Source organism: Dipodomys merriami, unplaced genomic scaffold, assembly GCF_024711535.1.
Source record: "Dipodomys merriami isolate MVZ:Mamm:240054 unplaced genomic scaffold, mDipMer1.0.p SCAF_30, whole genome shotgun sequence".
Classification (NCBI taxonomy): Eukaryota; Metazoa; Chordata; class Mammalia; order Rodentia; family Heteromyidae; genus Dipodomys; species Dipodomys merriami.
In genome coordinates, this window is record NW_027204493.1 from 2,493,041 (window position 1) to 2,514,171 (window position 21,131).

Genomic DNA, 21,131 nt, shown 5'->3' on the forward strand with positions numbered 1-21,131 from the left:
TTGGGGTTAAGGCTCTGGGGGAGGAGAACAGGGCAGTCTTCATGGGGCTAGGGCAAGTGGAAAACTGACGGCAGGAGATCCCTGGATCCAAAAGTAAGTAGGTAGAGGACAGAGAGAAGCAGAAAGCCATCAGGAAATTGGGGCTGAAGGGGCGGGGCTCAGCCAAATGATGTGCCCTTGAGCGTTGGGTTCCAGCAACTTTTCTGCAGCTTTTTTAATGTAGCCTCAAGCTACACCCAGCCAGGAAAGCTCCCTCCAAACCCTGTCTTTTGACTTTGGACCACAAGACCAAGACTATTAAGGAGGTCTGACTTTACTGAGAGCCTGCAGTTTGGGGGGTGGGGGGGAAGGAAAAAATAAACTTGCTTTTTAGAATTGGGAGAAAGGAATGATCGCTGTCGGTCTGGCCCCCAGGAGAACTGAGGAGGGCGAGATTACCTGGGTGACACTGTGGTTTGGTTTATCACCTTGAACAGGGCGGAAGAGGAAACAAGCAAAATCTGTTCAAGCCCTGCATAATCTCTGAGCTCAAATGTCACCAGGGATGGGAGTGGCATCACTTTGGGGGAGAACAGCTGGTGAGAGATGCTGCTAGAAAAACCTCCTCAGGCTATTGACCTTAAAGGAAACTGAGCAGGTTGGCAACTGAGCAGGAAGTGCAGGCAGAAGCATCCTGGGTGGCTAAGTAGTCCAGGAGACATTGACCCTAGCTCTGGTTTGCTGCTGCTGGTGACCTGGGTCCAAGAACATCTTGACAAGCTCTCCTGAGAGTGAGGTGGCTCTGTAGCCCTTCTCCTCACTCTTTAGGAATGCAGCTGTCCCTGGATCAGGGAGCAGAGGGAGAGTTTAGTGAGGTTTTCCACAGGCTTAGGGGAGAAAGAAATGTTGAAGAAATGGGCAGGGTCTTCCTGGAGACCAAATTTCTAGAAGCCTACATTTGTCCTTTCAAAAGGAGTTTAGGATGGAAAAGAATGCAAACCTCAAGTCAAATGCCTAGAAGGAAAAATAGTCCAGAGGGGTTGTTCTGAGCAGATCAGCAGGATTTTAGATGTGGGGGTTCTTTATTGGTTAAGAGAAGGTAAGAACTAATAATTCCCATAGACTACCTTAATCAAATTTGGTTTCTTTTAGTGTTTCGTATTAATGTGCATGATTAATTTGGTCCTAATTTCCAGAGACTAATTCACATCTCCCATGACAGCTCTGTACTTGTAGCAGTTAAGTAATTATGATTCTCACAAGGTTCTTTCTTCAGGCTGTTCTGAGAATGGAGATCAAACATTGATCTGACCATTTATCTGCCAGTATCCAGAGAGGGGCTACTGTTTTCTTTGTCATTTGGTTTTGAGGTCAAGAATCTGGAAATGAAAGCACCTTTTGGTATGGTTATTTTAATACAATAAATAATCATCAGAAACCTGTGTTCTTTTAAGTGATCTAGAACTACAGAACTGCTGCATTTTTCCGATAGTAAATGAGATTTAAGGCTCAAAATGTGGGGTCTATATGTCTGCCATTCCATGTCCCAGTTCTGGTAACAACACAAGGCAATTATTCAACATTCATAAACCTTTTAGCAAAAATCAAAGCTGTCAGATTTCAATCCTGACGAATATTAAGAAGTCAATTCTTTTAGAAAACAGTTTCAAATTAGTCATATCTGCCTTTCTTTTGCCTTTGAAATGAAAACATTGATACTGAGTATCAATCAGGCTAACAAAGATTGAAATATAAGGCTCTTAAATCTCAACAATACAAAGTAAATGGAAAGTCAATACAAGAAAACAAATAACAGTGCATTCATTTGCAAGCCTATAAGAGACTCTTATTGAGATATTCCTGTTAAAGTAACTTGCTATTTCAATTTTAACAAACACAAAATTTGTGGGTAGCTTAGGATTTGGGGGGCTGTGTGTTGGAAGTGTGCATTTCTGTTACTCTGGGCACTAGAAAAATAGAAGAGAAGGAGCTAGAAGTAAATCTTTGTATCAAGGAGTTACTTTGTCTAAATCCAACTAACAGTTGCTGAGAATGTGACAGGAGGATACTATACCTAGATTTCTTTCTACAACAAAGACACAAGGATCAAGAGAAAGTGTCCAGATCACTTGAAACCAGCAACTAATTTTGAGTGAATATTTTGGGCCATATTCTGTTCTGGATACTAAAATCATGTTCATGAGCCACAGTACTAATTTCTGCATTTAGAAGGATAGACAGCCATAAATACAAGCAAAATAAGACAGTGAACAATGAGCTGGATATCATAAGATGGCTAAAAGTGCTATGGAATTAAACAGAAGAAAAGATCAGTTCTTCTTAGCAACCAGAGACTTTGGGGCCATGAAAATATTTAAGAGGGGCCTGGCAATATGGCTACAATTTAGGCAGGATTAATGTAGGGATAGAGTGAGGAGACTGATGTAACTTGTAAAACTAAAGAAATGTGATAGCTGAAGGCCATCACTACTATGGCTTCTTCTCCTACAGGATTTCTGTTGAAAATTTTGATTTATTTATTTGGGAACAGACTGTTTTTTTGTTTTGTTTTGTTTTGTTTTTGCCAGATAGGACATACCATTGGTAGCCTGAAAACAAATGCTTGAGTCCCTATACACAGTTAAAAAGGTTCTTTAGATTGGATTTGGTTCACTCATTCAAGCCATTATGGAAATGAGTTCAATTAGCAAAATATTTGCATGATGGATTTAACTCTGTGTGTATGGGGGGCAAGTGAGGGAGAGAGAGGGAGAAAAAGAGGAAGAGAGGAAGGGAGGGATAGGAGAAAGAAAGACATAGACAGATCCAGAAATCAAGCCTGTTAAAGCTCTCTTCTTAGCTCAGTATTCTACCCAATGTTCCAAAGATGGAAACTTTATCTGACAGCTGCACTTATCATAAAAACCCAGCAGTGACAATACCATATATCTAGCACCATCCAAGTGTCAGCCACCTGCTAGATCTACCCCTTACAGGAAGCAGCAGAGCCAGAGCTCCAGGTTCAAAGCCCCAGCTCTGCCACTAATGAGTTCTATGGCATCAGATGTATTATCTAATGCATCCTTGCCTCAGTTTCCTCATCTACAAAATTGAGATAAGTCACAGCATTCATGTCCAGGATGGCAGTACTAACCATGGTGAAACAGTTACAACTCTAACTCAAAGCATTCCCTGTTATTTATTATCATTGTTATCCAAAGGTAAGCAAATGTATATTACAGAGTAACAAAACCATGATTCAAAAACCAGCAGTGTCCAAAGCTTGTGGTGTTCCTATGAAATTATACTTCTCTCCAGGCCACTAAAGCCTTCCCACATGGGAGGCACTTGGATGAGACTGGCTAGGGAACAACTCCTTAGCTGGAGGACAGAATATCAGAGGAAGATCCAGGGGCCATGTCTTGAAAGACTTTGGTGTTCACTCCAGAGGCTGAAACTGTTCCAAGAGAAATAGTTTCCTGTGCTAATGAAACGAACTGATTTTCAGGTGGTAAATCTTTCAGCATGCCATGTTTAATCAGACTTGTCATGGATGTTATAAATTAATAAGTACATTAACTGTGAATAAATCAATACCATAAAGAAGTCATCATCAATATTTGAGTATTTGTGAATTTGATCAAATATATATCTCCCTCCTTCTACTGTTTATGATGACAGTTTATGTGGTTTTTTTTTAATCACATTATGGAATTGATATAAATGTCTACCTCTCAGATGTCGTCAAGGTCTGAAATGCCCAGTGGAAAATGCCCACTGGCTCTCCCATGCTTGCACTGAGAGGCAGTGAAGGAGACCTAGCATGGTAGGTGGTCTCAGTTGCAGGTACACTTGGCCCCCAGCCCATGCAGATATAGCTCAGATATATGGGGACTGTTGTGCATGCCAGGTGAGAGCAGATAACCCCAGCAGAAATCATAGCACAAAGCATCTTACTAGGAGGACTCCAAAGCTACAGAGACTCACAAGCTTCACTCATCTGAGTTTAGCTTCAACATCTCTTTATTAAACTAATCCACATATCTAACAAAAAGTGCCACAAAGCAAGTGCCAATCAGAGCCACTGCAGAGGCTGTGATTACCACAACGATGACGCTCCCTGCCATGTTGACCAGAAAGCCCAGACCACCTCCGACCAGGATCTGAGCCAGCTGTATCATGCAGGTGAGGGCAGCGCAGTCCACGCCCTTGCCTCGTCCACTGCTGTCCAGGCCCCTTCCCTGGACCTGCTGCCTCTGAAAGGAAAACACAGGAACAGCATTCAATTCAGAAGGCACGGGCACATCTTTTCTGACAAGAGCCGGTGAGCAAATAAACCAGTATGGGTCATGAAATCTTAGTTTGAACTGCTTGACTCTGCTGTTCAAGTGCGAGAGAAACTACCATATGTAGGCAAATTACATTCTAATATAACTTCATCCACATTTGTGTTTGATTTTGTGTCATTTTTCTTAGCACAAAGTAGTGTCCTTTTTTGGAAAAGTTTCCATCATTTACCAATTTTAAAGGAATGAATTCTCAGCTCTTGGACTACAGAAAAACAGGCAGCAGCCACCTTTAAGCCAGTAACTTTAAGCCAGTAACCTGCAGTGTGCTAACCACTACTACTAGAATGTTCTACCCTCCTTCCTAATGATTTCTTCCTTTCCTGTGACAAAGTCTTAAGTGGTTAGCATATGTAAAATCGTCTCTTCCCAAGAAATTAAAAAGAAAAAGAAGATACAATGTAGTAGAAAAACTCATTAAAGGAAGAATATATCCCCTTCATTTTCTTCCTTAGTGTTTAAAATTCAAACAATTTCAAAAGGATTTTACATAATTATAGACTTAGGAGAATCCACCAAAGTCGCTTAACCCCTTTAAAATAGGGTTATTTTTGTAGTTTGGCTGATACTTATTATCTGGTCTGAATTGGTTTTCATTGTCATTTACTAGACTTGGACAAGTTTTTTGTTTGTTTGTTTTAACTATCTTTTTTTGGACAAATTTTTTTGTTTTTTGTTTGTTTGTTTGTTTGTTTGTTTTGGGTATGGTCATGGGCCTGAACTCTGGGACTGGGTGCTGTCCCTCAGCTATTCAGCTCGAGGCTAGCGCTCGACCACTTGAGCCACAGCACCACTTCCGGCTTTTTTTTTTGCTTATGTGGTGCTGAGGAATTGAACCCAGGGCCTCATGCATGCAAGGCAAGCGCTCTACCACTGAGCCATCTTCCCAGCCCCTGTTTTCTTTTGTTTTGTTTTTGTTTTTAATTTTTGCCGGTCTTGGAGCTTGAACTCAGGGCCTGGGTGCTGTCCCTGAGCTTCTCTGTGCTCAAGGGTAGCACTCTACCACTTGAGCCACAGCATCACTTCCAACTTTTTCTGTTTATGTGATACTGAGGAATCCCACCCAGGGCTTCATGCATGCTAGGCAAGCACTCTACTGCTAAGCCACATTCCCGGCTCCTGAATAAGCTGTTTTTTGTTTTTTTTTTTAAATTTAATACTTCATCCATCTGCTGCCTAGGTGTATGTATTATTATCATTATTCTAAGATAACAACAATGTTAGCTGTCAATGTTGAGTCCTTCTTAGGTAGGAGGTAGGCACATATACTATCTTGTTTAATTTTCTGAAAAATTCACATAGTGAGTATTATTCTCATTTGACTAGTGAGGATATGGAGGCCCTGAGTGTAGGAATGGTAATTTTACTATGATTAAGTAAAATAAACATTGTGTAGAGAAATGTATATAGTTCTTTGAATAAGGAAGAAAAAAACCCCAAGATTCAAGTTGCTTGCTTTTCATTTAAGAATACTGTGAGTAGAAATAAAGAGCAAGCAAGAATGGCACTCTTTTGTATGCCATTGTGGTTACTGGAACATGTGAGTATGTCACCTTATCTAAAATAGACTTCGTTGTAAGTGCTATTTAATAAATAAATGAATAGCCCTGCTAGGGCCACACAACCATGGGAGAAGCAGAAGGTGAATCCAAGTTTCTCTGAGCCCAAAGCATAGGTGGCTTTTTCCTTGGCACTATGTCATTGAGGATGGCTGACTTTGTAACAGCCCAATCCCTTCCTGCACATTGCATGCACTAACGCGTTCAGCAGCCATCTTTGTCAGGGGATGAAGGCAGACACCACCACCATTTTTCCTTGAAAAGGTGTTAATTCCTCTCCTAGCTCTGCTGGGCAGCTGCAGGTACCACCCTCAGTGATGCGAGAGAGGTTGGAATTACAGTCACACGGATGTATTTTCAGTGTTTTTTTTTCTTCAGTTCCTTGCTAAGATAGGTTAAATTTAGTTATTCCTTTAGCTTAATATCTAACTAAGGATGTATGTGCCTATTTGCATGGAGAAAGAATTGCACATGTTGATCAGAACAAATGACCATTTTGAGAACAGTCCCCATCTTGGTGTCCTTATAAGGACTGCTTCAGACCTTGCTCTCTAGTTTGAGTTCCAAGCCATAGAGAGGGGAAAACCCCCTTACCTAGGATTCTAACCTTCCTCCCAGCACATTTACCAAAGCTTTAGAACAGTATTGCTTAGGGACATTCTACCCATAGCCCATATTCCCCAGAAATTCCATCATGTTCTTCTGAGGCACCAGTGAGACTCCTTTTCCTAATCAGCCAAATGGGCATAGGATTCAAAATCTGAAGCTCAGCAGGGCTCAAAACAAGGGTTGAGGCTGGGCTGGTGGTCATACTTGTGTCATTATGACTGGCTGAAGACATTAGTCTGCTGTTTTAAGAACCCTTACTTTCTAGTTTGGCTCTGCGCTTTTCTAGGAAATCCCATCCTCCACCCCAGCCCCACAGGTTTTCGGTGAGTCAGGTTGTTACCGTGGGCAGAGGATCATCAAGTACACACCTCCTTCTCTTCCTCTTGGTGATACTCAGCGAGGAGGTTAAAGGGCACAGTGTACAGGGTGCTGGACATTACACCAAACGAGGCACATAGGACCAGGGTAGAGTAGACATTGGGGAAAAGTCCAATGAATCCTGTCCCCAGGCCAAACAGCAAATACCCCATGAAGTAAAGCCCCTTTAATCCAATGTAGGATACCAAAGCTTTCTGAAAGTCTGTGGGAGGAAAAGAAAGGGAGAAATTACAGCTGGCAGTGCCTCACGACATTTAATAATTTCAGGCAATCCTTTCTTTTGAAGATTCACTATTTTAGGGACTTCCTTTGCTACTGAGTCAGGAACAAAAGAATCTCCTTATCAGTGAGTTGGAAACAGCTGGCTTTGGGATCTGTTTTAAATCCTTTACATAAAAGACAGCTTGAAATTGCCTTGCTAGGCTGATTTTCTTTTCCATAGAGGAAGACCAGGCACTGTTTAACAGTCAGCTGAATAGCAAAAGAATGTAAGCAGGGAGGCTGAGAAGCACACCTTGGCAATGGGACCCTGGGCTGCAAGGGATAGAGGAAAAGCCAGGCTTATTCTAATTAGCCATGTCTGGTCCAACAGGAACAAAATGACAATACATGCTTATCCTGGAACCCAAAGTTGGGCTGAGAAATTAAAACATCTAGATTTTATAGAATGATCCAAGTAATTCATTTATAGTTCCTTAGCCCCCACTTGAATATAGATTATACATATAAGAAAGAAGTTCATGACTTGCAATTCTCTGTAGACATTTCCCTGTCTCTCCAATACTTCCCAGGATAATTGGGGAGCTCCACATAGCAGGCTCCCTCACTACATAAGTTTCCTAATTTCTCATCACCTTGACTTTCTCATCTGCAAAATGAGAAAATGTTTCTGAGAAATCAGCCTGCCAATGCTGAATATATAATAAATGCCCAATTAATGTGACTGTTGCTCCTTCAACAACTGCAGGTTGAACTATATTTGGTTCTCCTGGCAGGAAACATGGCTTATTCATATAAATAGCTTGTTCATATAAACCAGGGGATGAACAATAGATAGTTGAAATGTGTCTATTCAAGGATGGAATTGGAGATCATTGTGTTAGGTGAAAAAAGCCAGACCAAGGAAGAAAAATGTCTCATATGCAGAATCTATACCAAAAAGAAAGGAAGGGAGAAAGAGAGGGGGGGAAGAGGAGGGAGGGAGGGAGAAAGGCAGGGGAAGGAAGAAAGGATAAAAGGAGGGAGGGAAGGAAGGATGGAAAGAAGGAAGGAAGGAAGGTAGGAAGGAAGGAAGGAAGGAAGGAAGGAAGGAAGGAAGGAAGGAAGGAAAGAAGGGAAGGAGGGAGGAGGGAGGAAGGGAAGAAAGAATGTCATTAGTATCAAATGGGAAGAATATGTATTGTGTATGGGGGAAGGAACTCGTGGATGGGAGGAAGGCAAAAGGTGAGGGAAATTCAAAATATTTCCTATTTATATACGAAAATAGAATAATGGTACTTGTTAAAAATTGATTTGAAATTGGTAGGAATGGGAGGGGGAAACTGGAAGAGAGCAAAGGAAAGGTGACATTGTCCAAAAAGAAATGTACTCTTTATGTGACTTACATGACTGTAACCCCACTGTATATCACCTATATAATAACAATAAAAATTTTAAAGATATGAAGAGGGGACAAGAAAAAGAAATAGAGGGGTGATTTAGATCAAATTACTAGATAAATAGATAGATAGATAGATAGATAGATAGATAGATAGATAGATAGATAGATCACAATGAAACCCCACAGTACAACTAATATATTCTAATAAATATTCCACAATTATTCAAATAATTCCTCAACTAACACCTCATAGATAAGATCTTTGTATTATATTTGACTCAATTAAGAAGCAAAACACTGCCTGATGTCACTGGATGACAGACAAGCTCTGAACATGCCATTGCTTCCTCTATTCCAGGCATTCCATGCCTGGACTGCTGTTGCTAAGGCCGTGAAGGGGGCAGTACAAAGCTAGGTCAGTTTCATAATAAGCCTTGACAAGCCTGTTTGCTTAACGATCACATTTATGCAGAAAAAGCTAACCTAAGGTGTCTTAGTACTTAAAAGCTATCATCAGTACTCAGCTCTTACCCAAGTTGTGTAGGCCAGCCAAGAAGGCAAAAGAGAATATAAAAAGCTATTTGAACACATAAGTAACTTCAGCACAAAAACTGAAAGTCTGACAAAGATTGTTTCCTTCAGGAGAAGTTGATAAATCTCAGAGCCAAATATCCCTCACCATCTACTGGTTCTGACATCCAGGCATAGCCACTACGTCACATAGTGTATGAGGGGGTGGGGCTTGGAGAGAAATGATTGATTTGAGCATCAGCCATAAAGAGTAGTGTATGACAGGAATAACTGAATTTGCCTCAGTACTCAGTACTGCTATTCCAAATGATTTTCTGGTGCTTGCTACACAAAAAGGGCTTAAAAATAAGTTCCTTGTCATTATCACTCACTTCAGTATCCATGCACTCTGCAGAGTTCTGTCTAAATGGAGATGCTGGAGCTGAGTCTGATGTCATATGGTGAGTCCAAAAGAAAGGTTAATGGGGTGTGCTCTAGAGGTGAAGGAATTATTTGCTTCTGCTCAAGATAGGTTGGAGCGCAGAAAGAAAAACATGCATGCTTTCAGAAGTTATATTTAAGGTGGATCTAAATGAATGCTTAGAAATTATCTAGCTGGAGAAGTAGAAGAAAAATATTGGTGTCTAGAGATGAGAAAGTCTGTGTTGTGGTCATAGTTCAGAGTGACAGAGGTTGCCTCTTGAAATCACAAAATTATGCAGAAGTGTAACTTTTCAGACACTTCCAGACTGTCACTCTCTGATTCTATGTTAAGTACTTGAAATCTTCCTCCTGGCATTTTGTTAGTTAATCTCGGGGTGGGGTGGGGAAGCATTTGCTAAAGAAATGTGAACAGCAAGTTACCACTAGTTGATCATCATAAATTTTTAAATAATGAATTTTATAACACCTTATGTGTTATATTAGGCTGCCTGCCCTCAGTTGTGTTAAGTTTGGAGAAGAGCTTCGAGTACATTTTCTGCTGTACTATGTCAAGGTGAAAGGTCAGGGTAAATTCAAACTTTGCCCCTAAACAAGAAGCATACTTCAGTACAAAGTGCTTCCCTATAATACATTCTCCTCATCTTTTCTACTTTCATAACCTGGGTCCATAACCTGCTGACTGGACTTGCCTAAAATCTAGAGCTCTACGTTGAAGGCTGGTTTCCCTCTCATTACCATAGAGGAGCAGAGAGGATAAAGAATAAGAAGTCAAATTCTACTCCAATGCCCTAGAGTTGTAGCACAACAATTTTAACCTATTTAAAATCAATGGCAGAACTGTCTTTGCCCAGGGTTGTTCTCTCAGATGAAATTTAGCCAAGTAGGAGAACTAAGAAACTTAAAGATCCCAAGGAAATCTGGCACCTGAGAAAGAAAAGTCAGTTGTCCTCAATCTTGCGACATTGATTCTGGAATACAGCATCCTACCCACCAGAGCCAAGGCCATTCTACATGTTGGTTTTGTCATGGATTATACCTTAACCATCTCTCTTATTTCATGTTGCCTACAATTCTGCTAAGCACATCTATGAAACACTACCATTGGCCTTCTCCAATAGAACAGAGATCTTCTGCGACTTTATCTTTCATCCATCTAAATACCACACCATCGTGTTCCAACATTCCCTTTCATTTTCCAGGAAGCTTTGACCAATAACCGGAGAAAAATGACATCTAGAATTCACTATGCAATGGATACTCTGTGATCCTTCCTAAAGGAATAGTTTCTCTTTACTCCATATAATTAATCCATTATCTGGTGTTTTAAAGAGAAGCAAATTAGTAGAGAAATATAAAATCTGTGTTCTGCTGGGCCAGAGACCTTCAGGAAACATGCTTAGGAGAGAGAGACTTACAAGAATAAAGTGAAGAAAACACGGAGTTGATGCACAATCCCCAACATCCAACCTCCACTCCTTTTTCATAGATGAGAAATTCGGTGGAGTTGTGCATGCTATAAGGATCTCCATGATATACAATCTGAAAGAGAAGGTTGAATCTGTTGAGCTACAAGTTCAATGTGGTAGAACCCCTTTTCACACATTCTTTTTCTCCACTCGTGTGTCCACCCAAGGGGCCATTCATAGGTACTGAGCTCCTTCTGTCACCGCCAAGCCATCCTTTTTTTTTTTTTTTTTTTTTTTTTTTTTTTTTTTTTTGGGGTCCGGTCGTGGGGCCTTGAACTCTGGGCCTGGGCGCTGTCCCTGAGCTCTTCAGCTCAAGGCTAGCGCTCTACCACTTGAGCCACAGCGCCACTTCCGGCTTTTTCTTTTTGCTTACGTGGTGCTGAGGAATCGAACCCAGGGCCTTGAGCATGCAAGGCAAGCGCTCTACCACTGAGCCACCTTCCCAGCCCCCAAGCCATCCTTTTAACTAGGGATACAGATGGACCCATTGCAACAATGAGATGTACAGGTCGTTATGTCGAAAATGAACTTTACAACTTTGGAGGTGGGGGGAGGATCAGCCGGGGGGAGGGGGGATATGGGAAGGGATGGGAAGGGGAAACAAAGAGGAGGCAACAATGCCTGATAAGAAATGAACTCCTTATCTTGCTTATGTAATTGTAACCCCTCTGTATGGTATTCTCACAATAAAAAAAAATAAAAAGTCTAAATGACATCCTCCTAAATCTTTAACACCCCTTCTACCAAATATCTGGCCCCCATCTGATACAGGCAATTCTGTCATGGTTAATTCCCTGATAGGGCCAATAGGCTTCTGACTCTTCTCTGTATGTGCCATTTTTATTTCCAGTGGGAATGTTTTCCCCCTCCTATGTCTCTTCAACTCCTGTTCACCCTCAAGCCCGATTTATACTGTGCTTCCCTCATGAAGCCTGACATAATGCCATGAGCCACACTGCTTCTCCTCTATTTGCTGTATTTCATCGATATTGGCTGGTCATGTGGTGTCCTCTAGTTGTATACTTCTAGAACTTGTCTGTAAGTAAGCTCCTTGAAGGTACTCTTTGGTATGCTCTAACTGGGCTCATTCTAGAGACAAACCAAGAAGAACCTCAACAGGCACTGACCAGTGGATTAATGCGTGAGCTAATGGACATTTGCATAGGCATATTCATTACCTGACCCATGAAATCTGTGAAGAAGAGCATGTTGGACAAGAAGGCAGTCCACCCAATGAGGTGGCTGACACAAAGGTAGCGGTAGTGGGGAGGCATGTGGACCAGTGCCCTCAGAAGTGACCTCATGGTCATTGCCTTCCGAGTCTGAAATAAAACATGAAACAGAGGTGTGACTTTTGGTATAGACATCCAACCAGCAATCGGAGCCAGTGCACACGGCTCCTGTTTCTGTCACTTGCCAATCATGTTATGTTGCCAATGTTATATTTCAGCCACTTGCCAATCACACAAGATCACTTTTCTTGGACATTGAACATAGGCTTCCAAGGAATGGAATGGATTCGTAGAAGGTGTCCTGTTGGAAAGAAATGCTGCTTAGAAGTTTCAGGTCCATAGGGACTTTTATGAACAAAGGGCAAAAGATGAGAATGATGCTAGAGGTAGACCTATACTTAAGGGATAGATAATACAGTTTAATAATACTGATAATCAAGGACACAGCTCACAGATGGAAACAAGCCCTTTCGTTATTATAATTCTTAGATTTATTGACTCTGATAGCATAGTAGCCAGGACTCAAGATGTCTTTCATGACCCCTGCCCCTTGATGTTTCCCCCTGGCAAAGGGACTTTAAAGAGATAATTAAGGTTACTAATTAGTTGACCTTGAGTCAAAAAAGAAATCCCCTACATGACCCTGGTTGAATCACATGAGCCTTTGAAAAAGTTTTCACCAAAGAGAACAGTAGCTAAAGTGAACATCAGAGAGGTTTGAAGCACAATGATTAGTCTTTGAAGTAAGAAAGGCCCACATAGAAAGTACTTGAAGTAAATCTTAGGAGCTGAGAGCAACTCTTAGTCAATGACTAGCAGGAAAACGGGGACCTCATTCCCACGTTATTAGGAACTGAGTTCCACCAACAATCTGACTAGACTGGAAAACATTTTCTTTCCCAGTTGAGCCTTCAGATGAGAACACATCTCTGCTGACATCTTGATTTCATCCTATGGTACAGAGTAGAGAGACTATCTCACCCACAGAACTGTGGATGATTAATGGGTATAATGAGTTCTGTTTAAAGCTGCTAAGTTTGTAGTAATGTTTATGCAATAAATGAAAACGGATACAAAAAGCAGTCAGTCGCTCCTTGCTCTTGGCTAGGTGCTTGCTCTTTTTTTCTTTTTCCTTTTCTTCTCTCTCTCTCTCTTCCTTTCTCTCCCTCCCTCCTTTCTTTCCCTCCCTCCCTCCTTTCCTTCATTCATTTGTTCCTTCTTTCCTTCCTCCCTCCCCTCCTCCCTCCCTCCCTCCCTCCCTCCTTCCTTCCTTCCTTTCCTTCCTTTCTTTCCTTCCTTCTTTCGTTCTTTTTTGTTTTGTCAGTTGTAGGGCTTGAACTAATGGCCTGGGCACCATCTGTGAGCCTTTGAGCCACAGCTCTACTTCCAGCTTTCTGGTGGTTAACTGGAGATAAGAGTCTCACAGGCTTTCCTGCCTGGGGTGGCTTTGAACTGTGATCCTCAGATCTCAGCCTCCTGAGTAGCTAGGATTACAGCACCTGGCTTAGGTACCTGCTCTTACATGAGTTCACTCCCATGTTAAAAGAGCCTTGTATTGAGTTAAAATGTGAACAATGTAAACACAGACATCTGAACAATGAATATACTCTGTCTGGTCTTCAATTTCCATTTATATTATGCTGAAATCAGCATATTATTTCTTCATTTCAGAAATCGTGAGAGAATTAGGACTATTTTTATAAGTTTTTTTTTATTGTGAAAATACTATACAGAGGGGTTACAGTTACATGAGCAAGGTAACGAGTACATTTCTTATCAAGCATTGTTGCCTCTTCCTTTGTTTTTCTCCTACCATCCCTTCCTACCCACCTCCTTAACTACACTCCTCCTCCCCCCAGCCTAAATTGTAAAGTTCATTTTTGACCCATTGCAACAATGAGATGTACAAGATGCTATATTGAAAAATGAAAAAAAGGAAATTGAAACTATTGACAACTGCTTTGGAATATGAAGAACGAAGCATCCTTTAACATCTTGTCATATAAAAGAAGAAAGAAACCTTGGAATATTAAGCAGTAGGCTATCCTGCTAACATTGAAAATATAAATACCAACTGTGGTTCAGTGATAGGTCTTGTCATCTTCTTATGTATTCTGCATCTTGACACAATGAAATTGAATCTTAGCCAGTGTACAGACTCCTGGGACTTTTAAAAATTCAACTCTAACAGCATTTTGTTTTATAACTCTTAACCTTATATAATAATGCTGTTTACTTCTTAGTTACAGAAAATTGGATTCACCCATTTTATATTTATTCTATAAATTGATACTTCAAAATTCATCCATCTTGTATTATTTAACCCACTGGCCAAGACTGTATTGATTTCCTTATACCTAAATGAGTATTATAAAGTATAGCTATTCCATTGGAATTAGAGAAAAACAATTTTTCTGCATGTAGAATACATGCCAAAATAAGTGGTATCATAAGAGTAATGCAATGCAGAATTATTTTTCCCTCAAACTCAGGAAAAACTAAGTATAAAGATTCTGCAGAGGAAACAATGCTCTGACTTCTAGGCTTCAAACTAAGAGATTTCCTTTCATGCTCTTTCCCCTCTTTCCCACATAAAAATTAACCTGGCATGCACATATTCAGCCTCATCTTGTATATTAAATTATACTTCTGTCTTTTACATGATTTTCAGCATGCTTTCATTGCTAATTTATGTTTTTTCCTTTCTTCCAAGAATAAATATGAACTTCCAACTTGTTCCTAATATTTCCGTAAAAGCTATGCATGTAAATATTCCAAGTTCTTTGGGTATTTAACTCAGAGTGAAAATTCAGCTGGCATGTTACTCCTCGCTCATCAATTCTCTTGGAAAAGCCCTTTCAATGGTTCTGAGCCTCAGGAGTCTTTTTACTGCATAGCTTCTGCACCATGGTGAGCTGGAGACTGGTAGGTGATGAATTCGTAAGAGAGCAAGGCAAATTTCCAGGAGAATGAAATGCCACAAATGTATCCTAAACTGTTTAAACATTGAAAAGAATGATTTCTGGCATGGAGGAATTGGAGATGGATTTTATGAGATCCAGTTTGAAGCCTAAAATAGTTCAGGCCATTTGCCTGACTTACAAAGAAAAATCTCAGTCCTCAAATCGCAGAGCCACCCCTCACTTTGGAAATCAGTGGCTGAGGAATAATGACCACTTTGGCCTTGGCCCTGGCCCTGCTATGGTGTAGACCTGCAGACTTCCACTGCTTAGCCACAGACCTCCCAAGATATGCATTTGGAAAGAAAGTGCCCTTTGCTTGGCTTTGTGCCTAAGACATGTTACTCTGCTTTTAATTCTGTCTTGTTTTGTTTTTCAGAGCCTCCCATGTTGCATATGTGGCAATATTATGCAGCTGGTTGTAATTTTGCTTATTATTTACTTCTTAACACAGAAATTACACATGTTTATGATGCGTCATGTGATATATTAAAACATGTGCATACTGTTGAATGGAAAATGAGAGTAACAGGCACTACTTCATGCATTCATCATTTGTCTCCAGTTGGAGTTTTCCAGTACATTAAGTATACACTAGGTATAGTCATCATGCTGAACAGGGGACCCACTGAAATGATTCCTCCTGACTAAAACCTCTGTACACTTTGATCCCCATCCCCCACCCCAAGTTGTATTTGATGTATCTGTTTTTTTGTTAACTTGGAACCCTATTCTCCTTTTAAAAAGTTTTCACTTGATTACATTTGATCATAGTAACATCCTCTGAGCATCCCATGTTGGTAGAGAGAGCCATAGTCTATTAAAGGGACAGTTAAAAAGTCATGATAATCTATCAAGGTACTTGTCTACTTATAACTCATAAAAGCTTTCCTTATTTTGTTTCTTAAACTTTGACATTATTGTTCTTTATTATTGAGATATTTTTGTTATTGTATACATTTTGCTAAGGCTGAATGGACAAAAAGAAAAAAACTTAGTGACAGCTATTATCCTATCATCTAGAGAAAAAAATCAGGATTAGGGATTTAGCTGAGTGGGAAAGCATTGAATTTTGCAAGTGCAAGGCCCTAAGTTCGATGCTCAGCTGGGCAAAAATCAATAGACATTTTCCAGATATTTCCTTCCCATTCTTCTCCAGGTTCAAGTGTGCGTATTTTTCCTGACATACTCACATATTGTGTTTTACAGAGATCATCCAAAGAACAGCTTTTGCAATTATCTCCTGGGTTTCATCATGTGGACAGTCCCCCAGTCCTGTGCTCCCTCATAGAGCTGCACACCCAGGGACTCCAGTTTAACAGTCATCTCAGAGACACAATTTGTTAGTGGGGCATCTGGGTGCTTTTCCTCTGGAAGCATGGTGTAGGGAAAGGTGGGCCAGCATAGATCTCAAGACACCAAAATGCTCATTTTTTTTCCAGTTGTGAGAATACTGCAACCATTCTAAAATAGCAGTGACGAATGGAATCATACGAATAGATTATTCCCTTGCATCATATCCCCTATCACGTGGCATGGTGGAAGGTAGGTTGTAACTCTGGGGGAACTAAACTCCAAGACAGTGATGTCCGCAGAGTGAGACCTCCTCGCAGCAGACCCTACTGAAGTAAGCATTTTGCCAGAGTAAATACTCAGTCTGGCTGAGGTTTACATTTGTATCAATTTTGGAGAAATGCTAAGCAAATGAATAGAGCAAACAGTACTTGAGAAAAAAAATTTACCTTGAGAAAACCTTATAGACTTCTATAATCAGCAGTAAGATTACTGCTTTTATTCATGCTCAAAATTGAATAAAAAGAAATGAGACTTTTCTACTACTATAAGCAGCAAAAATATTCCTTAAAATAATACCAAAAATGCTTTTAAACAGTATAAACTACTGAGCTAAGTGCAGTGTGGCACCAGTTAAAGAACATTAGTGGGGGAAAAACATGAAATCTAAACAATTCTACTGTTTGTTTAATAGTATTGCACCAGTGTTGATTTTCCAATTTTGACAAATGTGTGTGGTTATATAAGCTGTGAACAGCAGGGAAAGCCAGTGAAGGGCAGGCAGGAACTCTCCTGCATGTAGGAAAACATCTGGGATAGGAAGGGGACCAGAGGCCACCTCTGTCCAGGAATTCCTTCAGCCACAAAAGACACAGACAAGGTACCAAATAGAGATAGAAGCTGAAAATGCCCCAACAGAGGATGGATGGGTCATAAGGAAGAGTCCCTGCACTGGTGGCATGGAAAGCGGTACTACAGAGTCTTCAGAGTGAATAAGATCCCTCAGGAGGTTGGCATGGATGGAAGTGACTGAATAGAACAACACTTCATTCATTTGAAAATATTTGGTAACCTTTTTTTCATTCTTTAAAAAAAGTTTAAATATACACTACCTAGATGAAGTTTGATGGCTCATGCCTGAAATCTTAGCTACTTAGGAGGCAAAAATCAAAAGAATCACAATTCAAGACCAGTCTAGTAAAAAAAGTTTTGTAAGACCCAATTATTTCCAACAAATAAGCCAGGAGAGTTTGGTAGAACTTGCTTGTTATCATGCAGGGAGGGGTAGTTAAAAAGGTTGGAGTGTGGCTCAGTGGTAAAGTATCTGTTTAGCAAGCACAGGGCCAAGAGTCCAAACCACAATATAGAGAGGGAAGGAAGGAAGGAAGGAAGGAAGGAAGGAAGGAAGGAAGGAAGGAAGGAAGGAAGGAAGGAAGGAAGGAAGGAAGGAAGGAAGGAAGGACAAACCAAATAATTCCTGAGTCCTTTCTGCCCCAGGACATCAACTTTACCTGGATTTTAATTCTTCTTCTTCTTTTTTTTTGGGGGGGGGGAGGGAGTCAGTCATGGGGCTTGAACTCTGGGCTGTCCCTCAGTTCTTCCGCTCAAGACTAGTGCTCTACCACTTTAGCCACAGCGCCACTTCCAGTTTTCTGCCTGGGCTGGCTTTGAACCGTGATTCTCAGATTTCAGCCTCCTGAGTAGCTAGGATTAAAGGTGTGAGCTACCAGCACCTAGCTAGATTTTAATTCTTTAAATGAATTTTTTTTAATTCTTTAAAAGAATTTTTATTTTTTAAAACATTTTTAATTATTTAAAAATAAGTTGCAGCTTCTGTGACTATTAATTGTAAATCACTGGGTTAAGTGTTCTTACCTTCAATATTAACTCAGAAATCTAGTACAAAGGATGTAAAAATCATTTTCAATTTACAGATGAAAAACATCTCAATAGGTTAATGAACCAAAGATCACACAACTATCAGGATAAGAGCTAGCAAGCTGTCAGAGATGAACAGATGTTGGTCACTCAGGTCTGCTCTCTTTTTCCTATAAGGAAGAGAAATTTCAGTTGGGTGGATGATTTCCCTTCCAGGGCAGTATTTGCTGTCTTATTTGCAGTTTTGAGTGGCCATAAAAGTACGTTCTAGCCAGTTGTCTAAGTAGGCAAGCGGAATATGTAGGCAAGCAGAATATGTTCGCCACTTTAATTGTATCTATAAGGGAACATGCCAGGCCCAGTAACAGAATGGAAGTTGAATGTGGAATCATTCCATCATCCCAGTCCACCATTTGGACCTTTATAGAAGTGAAGTTATTTCTTACTTCTTGTACAAACCATTGCTACTTGAGACAGTCTATGCACTAACTCATACAGAAGGCATAATGGAAATATGGACTTAAAAATTCTTCCAAAATACTGTTTACTAGCCAACTCTTTTTAGGAAACCTTAGAAACTTTGATCAGTACTAAACACAATGTCTCCTCCCAGTTGGTTTTTTTTTTTTTGCCAGTTTTCCTACAAACTTCCTTGCAACTTGTATCTCAAACTATCAATCTCCTGAACTTGTATTCCAGAGTTTTCACACAAACTCCCCAAATCCAAGAATTTACCCAGTTTTCTGACTCTTCCTTTCTTGAACTTTGCAGACACTTACTGTATGTCCAATGTAATCATCATCCCAAGGATACTGCCATTTGGGGGCATGTATTAATAGTTTACAATGCTAACTTAAACTACATTTTGTCCAGCAGATGCTTCCAGGCTTTTCCTATGGTCAAACCTTTCACAATTGGCATCCTGGTTTGATGCTCTGAAATAAGTAACCAGAAGGAAATGTACCTGATTATTTTTGAGATGTAAAATTTTCATTCAAAGGGAGAATAGCTATTGGGTTTGGAAGATTCAATTAGACTTCACAAAACTCTTCACATCAAGCAAGCAAATAGAAGAGAGAATTTCTTTAAAAAGAGGAAGAGCAAGAACATTTTTCCCAAGTAAAGAAAAATGAAAGTGCACTTTTACCTGCTTGGTGCGTTTTTTGATTTTCCCTCTGCACACTACCAGCTCTGGGTTTACAGAACCATTTCTAACTTTCTCAATAGAGCCATACTCATGCATCCCATCTGATGACAGTGGAGGATCCCTGGAGAGTTGCTGTGGGACAATATCTTTTGCAACATCTCTAAGAGAGGCTTCGGGGATGCTGCATAGATGCATAATAAGGCTCAGAGTGAGCATCAAGGCAGAGAAGAAGAACATGACCTGGAATTCTGTGCCCAGCAGTCTTCCCAGCTCCAGATGGGCCCAGTCTATGGCACCCAAGAGATAACCCAGGGCACCTCCAAAACCTGGAAAGGAAAGGAGAGCTGTATTAGCCTGTTGGGAAGACCATCTTTCCTTTCATCATGTACATACCCTCCTCCTTCAGTAGAAAAACATCCTGAGGGCAACAGGGGCAGCTAGAGATGACTGGAGAGGCAATACAGTGAGAGGCTGACACCACCAGTCAGGCAATGGCCACTCAGCCTGACTCTGGTATTTTCCCTTTGTGATCATGGACTTCCTCAGCTCTAATATGTGAAAATAGTAAGCAATCTGGTAAGCAATCTACCAGTAGGTTCACGATGGATGATGGAGTGCTTGGCATGGTGGCAGATGCACAGGATAGCTTAGTAAATGTGGAGGCATTTCCAAATTACACTATACGACTACTTTTTAACTTAAAATTCATGACCCAAAGAAAATTAATTTGGGGCCAGGCACAGTGGCTCATACCTGTAATCCCAGCTACTAAGGAGATAAAGATCAGGAGGACCTCACTTTGAAGCTAGTCAGGGCAAAAGAATTCCATCTCAAACAGTAAGCCAGGTATGGTGGTGAAGGGCTATGATTCCAGTTATATCTCAGACCATAGATAGGAAGATTATATCCTGAAGCCAATTCTGGGAAAAATAGTAAACTTTACCTGAAAACTAACCTTCACACACCAGAAGATCAAAATGAAAACAAATCTTAAGTTCCTATAACCAAATCTGATACAACCGAACCCCAAGAACCAAACCTGACTGCAAGTTCCATGAATCATAATACTAGGAGTTATTTAAAATATTGGGAGAATAAATAGTACCCCACTCCCCTAGAAGGCAGTTAAAAATGGGAGGAGGTACGTAACATCTACTTTCACTAACTTGTAATCAATGATATCTAGGACTGTGGACTGAACACTCAAAGAATCCAAAGGAGTTCTACAGAGTGTTTAGTTGATGGAATCGAGATAATGTGGCTTATTAATAGTTAATCATAGCATTCTTCTTATTCAGCAATGAAGGCTATACAGTTAAAGATATCAACGGGTCCAAAAGTTCCAGAGGAGAAAGGTACTTGAAAACAGTTCCTCAGCTTCAGTGGTTCCATGGTAGGAGATGGTAGGGAAAGAAAAGGGATGTGGATTGTCTGATTGTGATTTCTCCCTTTAAGCTTTCTTATCATGAGATCTTGGGCACCTCTCCTTTGAGACATAGGAGTTTTTTATAACAAAACTCTGAGGCTGTATACATAAAAACTAGTCTATATGGAGTCTAGTGGCTAGAAAGTCCAAATGGCCTGATGTTTGTGTCTTGCAATGTACCTCCTGGCTTAGCACACAACATAGCAGGGAAACAGAAAGTGATACAGGTACACAAAGAAGGGGCCAAGCACATGGAGGGAGCTGTATAATAACCCACTCCCCTTGGGAACCAGCACAGTCCATG

At 40.5% G+C, this 21,131-nt stretch overlaps 1 protein-coding gene across 1 annotated transcript in view; it reads right to left on the reverse strand.

Moving 5' to 3' along the window:
• Positions 1–4,010: 4,010 nt before the first annotated feature.
• Slc45a2 (solute carrier family 45 member 2) overlaps positions 4,011–21,131 on the reverse strand; it is a 38,446-nt gene continuing 21,325 nt past the window's right edge. The window contains exons 3-7 of the mRNA XM_070040926.1: positions 19,402–19,727; positions 12,070–12,213; positions 10,841–10,964; positions 6,862–7,073; positions 4,011–4,235 (exon numbers count right to left, since the gene is read on the reverse strand). Coding sequence (XP_069897027.1) covers positions 4,011–4,235; positions 6,862–7,073; positions 10,841–10,964; positions 12,070–12,213; positions 19,402–19,727 — 1,031 coding nt within the window. The remainder of the gene's footprint in view (positions 4,236–6,861; positions 7,074–10,840; positions 10,965–12,069; positions 12,214–19,401; positions 19,728–21,131) is intronic.